This window comes from Galeopterus variegatus, unplaced genomic scaffold (genome assembly GCF_000696425.1).
Source record: "Galeopterus variegatus unplaced genomic scaffold, G_variegatus-3.0.2 Scaffold4773, whole genome shotgun sequence".
NCBI lineage: Eukaryota > Metazoa > Chordata > Mammalia > Dermoptera > Cynocephalidae > Galeopterus > Galeopterus variegatus.
The window spans coordinates 156065-162370 of NW_007730884.1; the positions used below are offsets into that span (position 1 = coordinate 156065).

General features: G+C 49.1%; 2 protein-coding genes across 2 annotated transcripts in view; both read right to left on the reverse strand.

Annotated features, from left to right (window-relative positions):
* The window catches only part of LIM2 (lens intrinsic membrane protein 2, 19kDa), a 6988-nt gene extending 3088 nt beyond the window's left edge, over positions 1-3900 (reverse strand). The window contains exons 1-2 of the mRNA XM_008588319.1: positions 3838-3900; positions 3248-3428 (exon numbers count right to left, since the gene is read on the reverse strand). Of these exons, the coding sequence (XP_008586541.1) occupies positions 3248-3422 (175 nt within the window). The 5' untranslated portion in view covers positions 3423-3428; positions 3838-3900. The remainder of the gene's footprint in view (positions 1-3247; positions 3429-3837) is intronic.
* An 848-nt stretch (positions 3901-4748) lies between these two features.
* Positions 4749-6300, reverse strand: LOC103603743 (chromosome unknown open reading frame, human C19orf84). The gene is made up of 2 exons (XM_008588320.1): positions 6206-6300; positions 4749-5506 (listed from the first exon to the last, which is right to left on the reverse strand). The coding sequence occupies exons 1-2, from the start codon at positions 6238-6240 to the stop codon at positions 4978-4980; spliced, it is 564 nt and encodes a 187-aa protein (XP_008586542.1). The 5' UTR covers positions 6241-6300; the 3' UTR covers positions 4749-4977.
* Between the last annotated feature and the right edge of the window lie 6 nt (positions 6301-6306).

Genomic DNA, 6306 nt, shown 5'->3' on the forward strand with positions numbered 1-6306 from the left:
GTTTCCTTCACACCACTTGCCCATACCTGAAAATATCCTATTTGTTTTGACTTGTTTTGACTTGTTCGTTTCCACTAAATTATTAGCTCTGTGAGGACAAAGGCTTTACTATCTCTTTCACTGCTATATCTCCAGCGCCTGGCTCCTGGCACATAATAGGCGCTCAATAAACATGTTGAATGAATGAATCTTGAGCACTGGGGACCATTCTTCTCTTGTGCTTTTCTCAGCACTGTCCTTTGGGACATGTCCTGAATAATAACAACCACAATCTCATCTTCCATTTAGCAACTGCCAACTATGTACCAGGCTCAATTCCCATGTATGACCTTATTTATTCCCACCACAAGCCCTATGCTGTAAGTACCAGTTTTATTCCCATTTCTCAGATGAAGAAACTGAGGCTCACAGATGTGAAGTGACTTGCCCAAGCTCCCATAATTAGAATCAAGGCTAGAGTTGAAACCCAAGCTTCAAGGCCCACCATGTTAACTGCATGGCTATTCTGCCTTTCAGAGCACCCAGGACAGAACATATGCATCTCAGACAGAACTCGGATCTTGCTGTTGAAAAGTAAAAGGTGTAGGATCTCTGTATAATGAAGTCTTTTGCCTCATGTGAGCCTAAGTGAGAGAAATTCCTGGCTGTTTCTCCATGGATAAACTGAGTTGTGTCCCTCTGCCACCAAACTTATATATTGAAGTTGTAACCCTTTGTGTGAATGGTACCTTATTTGAAAATAGGGTCATTGCAAATGAAATTAGTTAAGATAAGGTCATATTACAGTTGAGGGGGCTCCTAATGCAATGACTGGTATCCTTATAAAAAGGGGGAATTTTGACACAGACACAGACACACAGAGGGAAAACACCAGACATCAAGGTGATGCATCTACAAGCCCAGGATCACCAAAGATCGCCAGCAAGTCACCAGAAGCTAGGAGAGAGGCATGGAATAAATTCTCTCTCACAGCCCTCAGAAGGAACCACTCGGGTGGACACCTTCACATTAAACCTCTAGCCTCCAGAACTGAGACAATACATTTCTGTTGTTTACACTACCACTCTGTGGTTCTTTGTTACGGCAGCCCTGGGAAACTAATACAGATGTCTCTGGATATTTAAAAGTCTGGAAGACTTTTGGGGATATGTTATAGCCTATTTCTTTCCTAGGATTAAGTTAATGCAGGAGTGGAAAATGCAAATAACTTTGAGGCCTGGCTACGGCTGCAAATAAGGGTAAGGGATCTGCTGTCTGGGAGACAGCAGGCTGGGGTGAAGGCTGGGATGAAGTGGACATGAACGAACCACATAGCAATTGTCAGTGTATTACCTCTCAGCTCCATTGTTACAGAAAACCTTCCCTATTCTAATTATTCTTTCATTTCTGTCTCCTGAAGGGACCGTGACTGGTAAGCTCCATTTGAAGGGGGCAACCATCACTCATAGCTAGCTGACTATTGTCCTGGGGGCCATGCAGAATTTAGATTTTTTTTTTCCTTTTTGTCTTTTTTTACTGACCAGTAACGGGATCGCAACCCTCGGTGTCGCGCCCGTACCGGGGACCGGCAACGGGATTGCAACCGTCGGTGTTGTGCCCGCACCACGCTCAGCCAGTGAGCGGGCACTGGTCTCCACATGGGATCCGAACCCTTGGCGGGAGCACCGCCGCCCTCACAAGTGGCGCACTCTCCAGTGCGCCACCGGGCCGGCCCTAGATTTTTTTTTTAAAAGAGATACAAGTCCAGATTTTTATGTAAAAATCTCCAGATTTTTAAATACTAGCAATGACTTCAGAAACTTTAAAAACACCAGGCAGACCCAATAAAACACAACCGCGGCTTGGTATGGTCCCCAGGAAGCAAGTTGAGGACTCCTGCTCTAATTTTGGCGAGCAAATTACAGTCGATGAGCAAGTTAAGCCAGCTGTTTTAACAAATACTCAAGAATCCATCAGGGGTGAGGTATGTTTCTGAGGTTTTCAGTTTTGTGGTTGTGAGAATGTCAGATGAACTGAAGACCTTCACCAAGCCTCCCTCTGTCCCCCATCCCCAGCAGAGATAAGATACAGAGGTGACTCAGAGTTGTCCCTCGGGGAGTTCCCAGTCTGAAGCTGGAGAAATGATAGAAGTGTTAACAAGTGAGACAACCAGAATAAAAAACATGTGTGAAGTCAGGCAGACTGGGCTCTAAAGCCAGCAGCCCAAGGCAAGCCTTTCCATGTCTCCCTGCCTCAGTTTGCCCTCCTGGCAAACAGGCATCATGCTGCCTGTCTCTCAGGACTGGTTCAGTGAAATGGGTAGGTGAAATCTTCCTGCACATGCCTGTCACATGGCAGGGTGCAGTGAGGGTTACCTCTGTCTTCCTCCCAACCCCCTCAAAAAAATGTTGGACTATCTGAGGTCAAACATGTCTTACTCCTTGTTTACAACTGGACGACCCTCCTAGTGTTGTTGGGAGATGGAAGGGAGTAAATCCATGTAAAGTGCTTAGAATAGCACATAGTAAGTACTCAATAAATGCCAGTTATTATCATTATTATTACTGGTAATATACAATATATTATTTATTGTTAATTTATTAATATATTATATAATATGTTGTGTAATATAATATATACAATCTATTATGTATTATCAATTTATGTACAATATACAGTATAATATATGTAAATATAATATATGATTAATATAATAATTTATAATATATTACATAATATCATTACTTAATCAATATATATAGGATATATGTTATTAATATACTGTATATCTTTGTGTGTGTGTCTCTCTCTATATATACATATATGTAGATGTATAGATAGATGTATTACATGGCCTGGCCACACAGTAAGTAGTTAAAAACACTTCAGGATTTAGCATATTTAGCGTCCATATTGCTTTTATATCCCCCAGTAGCTAACATAGTTCTTGGTTTATAACCGATATTTAGAAAATGCTGTTCCGGGCAGCCCCTGCCCTAACTGCTGTGCCTGACACCTTTTACGTGTCAGGAAATGCCACCTCTCTCCACTTAACCTCCAAACAAGCACACCCTGTAATTGCAATTAGAAAACAATCCTGAGATCCCAGTTCTATCTCTTCCATGCTGAGTGACCTTGGGCTGGTTCCTTTCTCTCTCTGAGTCACAGGGTTCTCCATCTGGAATATAGATACCCTTACTCTGTGAGATTCTGCCCTACAGGGGGCTCTGACCCCAGACTTGGCCCAGACCCTGGCCCCGAGGCTCACCGATACTCTCTGTCTGAAGGTAGCATTTGCTGCCCAAACAGTACCGCCACAGGCCCTGGTGGGCGAAGGACCCCGACAGCCGGTACTGCATCCAGTGGTCTGTTGCCGTGGCCACCACCAGGAGGATGGTCCCCACCCAGGCACAGAAGAGGCCACCACCCATGAAGCTGTACATGGTGATCTGTGGGGAAGGGGAGAGATGCGAGCTAGGCTCCAAGGTCCTGATAGAGAAAGGGATTGGGGGAGGAGGCGGCTAAGGAGTAGGACACTGTGTCCCTGGTAGAAGCAGCAGCTAGAGGCCTGGGCCCCTGAATCCAGGGGAAGGAAGGGGCCTGGGAGACCTAGACTCCTGGGTCTGAGGGAGGAGGAGGCTGGTGGTCTGGACCCCTGGGCTGAGGGAGGAGAGGGCTAGGGGCCTGAATTCCTGGGTTCTAGGTGAAGATGGGGCTAGGGGATGGGACACCAGGTCTCTGGGAGAGGAAGAAGCTGAGAGCCTAGACCCCTGGGTCCTGGGGCAGAAGGGAGCAGGGGCCTTGAACTACTGGGTCCTGGGGGAGGCAGGGGCTGCAGCCTCCAAGCCTGGTGCCTACCTGAGCAGCAGAGCCTGCCCTGAGCCCTTCCTCTGCCACGGCCCCTCCGTGCAGACTGAGCTGAGACAGGTTGCTGGCCTCTCTGTGCCCTTGGATCCCCAAAATCCCTTAAGCCTCCCCAAACAATGGCCACATGGCCCAGCAGCTTCCAGCAGGCAGAAATGCAGAGGTGGCAGAGGCCCCAAATGGAATTTGCTGAAGCAGCGATCCAGGTGGCTCCCCACCCCCAGCCCCCAGCCTCACTGGCCTATCTCTGTGACCCTCCCCTGGATCCTACCACGTTTTCATGAGCCTTCATCGTAGCATGTAGTGAGTTAGCCAGAGCTGTGTAAATACACACACAGACACACGAGATTTAGGGACAGTCATCCATTTATTGTTCAACCAGGAATTCACACCTTGAGAAGCATGAGACAGTGTTGAGGGTGTTGAGGGTCTGGGGCGGGGGGGACAGGTATCTGGATATGTTGGGCCAATGGGATTCTTTGTGGGGTGGGGTCAAGAGATTGTCACAGTTTGGGCTGGGCTAGGAAGCAGGTTTTGGATGGAGATGGGGCTGTGGCTGGGGTTGAGGATGGGGCTGGGTTTTGGGGTGGAATTTAGGATTAAGTTTAAGATGAGGATTGGGTTGGGCTGAGGTAAATAGGGAATGAGGATAGGTTGGGAATGAGGGTGGGTTAGGGATGAGGAACAGAAAAAGGGTTGGAGATGGGGATAGGAATAGGAGAATGGGTTTGGGAATATGGGATTGAGAGTGGGGATGGAACGAGGATTGGAGGGCACGTGGGAATGGCTTTGGGGTTAGTGATGAGGTTGGAGGAACCCTTGAGGTGCGGAATGAGATCAGGATTGTAGCTGTATTTGGGGTGGTGTTGGGAATGGTACTGAGGCTATGAGGGGGACAAGCATGGGTTTGAGCAGGGGTATGAAGTTCAGGGCTGTTCTGGACTGGATCCTAAGTTGGGACCAGGCCTCACCAGGTGACTCCTAGGATCCACTCCTGAGGCAGTGGTTTGGGGGATGGAGGACGACGGGAAGAGGATGTTTCTTGGGGTATCTCTGACAGGGCTAAAGTCACTCTGGGCTCCAGGAAACACCCCCTGGGTGACTGGAGTGTCTTGTGCTGGACCTTCCAGGGTCCTAATACTCTGTCTCCCAGTCCTCAGTAGCAGGTGGTGTGTCTAGGGGTGGCTTCAGACCCTGGGCTTCCTTCTTCATACTCTGGGCAGGTGGTGGTGGTGGTGGTGATGGTGGTGTCATCAGCGGGGTCTTGGGGCCAGCCCCAGGGCCCTCCACCCACTCCTTCTGTGACTGCTCAACTCTCCCAGGTCGCCAGCACTGCCGGCCCTGGCCCCTGCCTGGCCTGCGCCGGGCTTCCCATCCCCCGCGTCCCCGGGGAGGCCTCTTGGCTATGGTCGGCTGGACGTGGCATGCCTGGAGGAAGCAGGGACAGGAGGGCAAGGACTGTTGGAAGTTATACACCCCCAGAAAGGCACTATGCAGGAGGTAGGAGAGGGCATCCAGACGAATGGGGACGGTAACAGAGGCCAGGCTCTCAGGGAGCCCCAGGTGGGCTGGATCTGGGGTGCCCAGGAGCGAGGGTGGCAGGACTGGGATGGGCGCAGGGGGCAACGATTCAGTCCCAGGTGATGGCAGGGACAGGTCGTTCCTAGAATGACAAGAAGAGAAGTCAGCGGATCTCACCAGCTCTTCCCTTCTTTCCTTACTGCTGCCTGGCTGCTTCTGTACCTCTGCCAGGAGTCCCTCTCTCTCCACCCTCAGTTCTGTGTCCACCTCGGACTTCCACACCTTCTTCTTGATGTCATTCTCTTTCAATCTCTCTCTCTCTCTATTTCTACCCATCTCTCTTTACAGAGAGACAGACAACTGTGCCATTAACTTCAGCGTCAGACAGAACTCAGTTCCAATTCCAGGCTGCCTCCCTAATGGGGTGTCTTTGGGCAAATCGTTCTCTTATCTGAACCTTCATTTTTCATATCAAAAAATGGTTTGGGGTCGTATCAAAGGTGCGTATTTTAGGGCTGGGTCTGGTGAGTGCTCAATAAATGTGGACAATTATTATTTCTCCAGCCCTTTGGCTGTCTCTGGAAGTCTCTCCGTTCATTCTTAGAAATTTCTGTTTCATGAATATCTGTGTCTAACTCTCTCCCTGTTTCTAAGTATTTCACTCAACTCTGTGACCAAGGTCCTCTAAGATTCTGTTTCTATATGATGATACCTGAGCCCCCCGCTTTTTTTTTTTTTTCCTGATAGTCTCTCTGGGTCCCTTCAACTCTCTCTCTGATTATCTCTGCCCCGTTCTCTCTCCGGGTCTCTGTCCCTCTTGCAGAAGGTCTTTGTCTCTCACCCGTCGGGCCCAGCCCCTTCCTTTAGCTGTTCCATCTTCACAGGGTTTCTGAAGTCTCTTCCAGCACCTCCATCTAGATCATTCCAGGGCCCAGGAAGGTG

Coding starts and splice junctions, on each gene's coding strand:
- LOC103603743 (XM_008588320.1), bottom strand. CDS start 6,240: ATGGAACAGCTAAAGGAAGGGGCTGGGCCCGACGG. Junction 5,507..6,205: donor GAAGGGGCTGGGCCCGACGG/GTGAGAGACAAA, acceptor TTGTCATTCTAG/GAACGACCTGTCCCTGCCAT.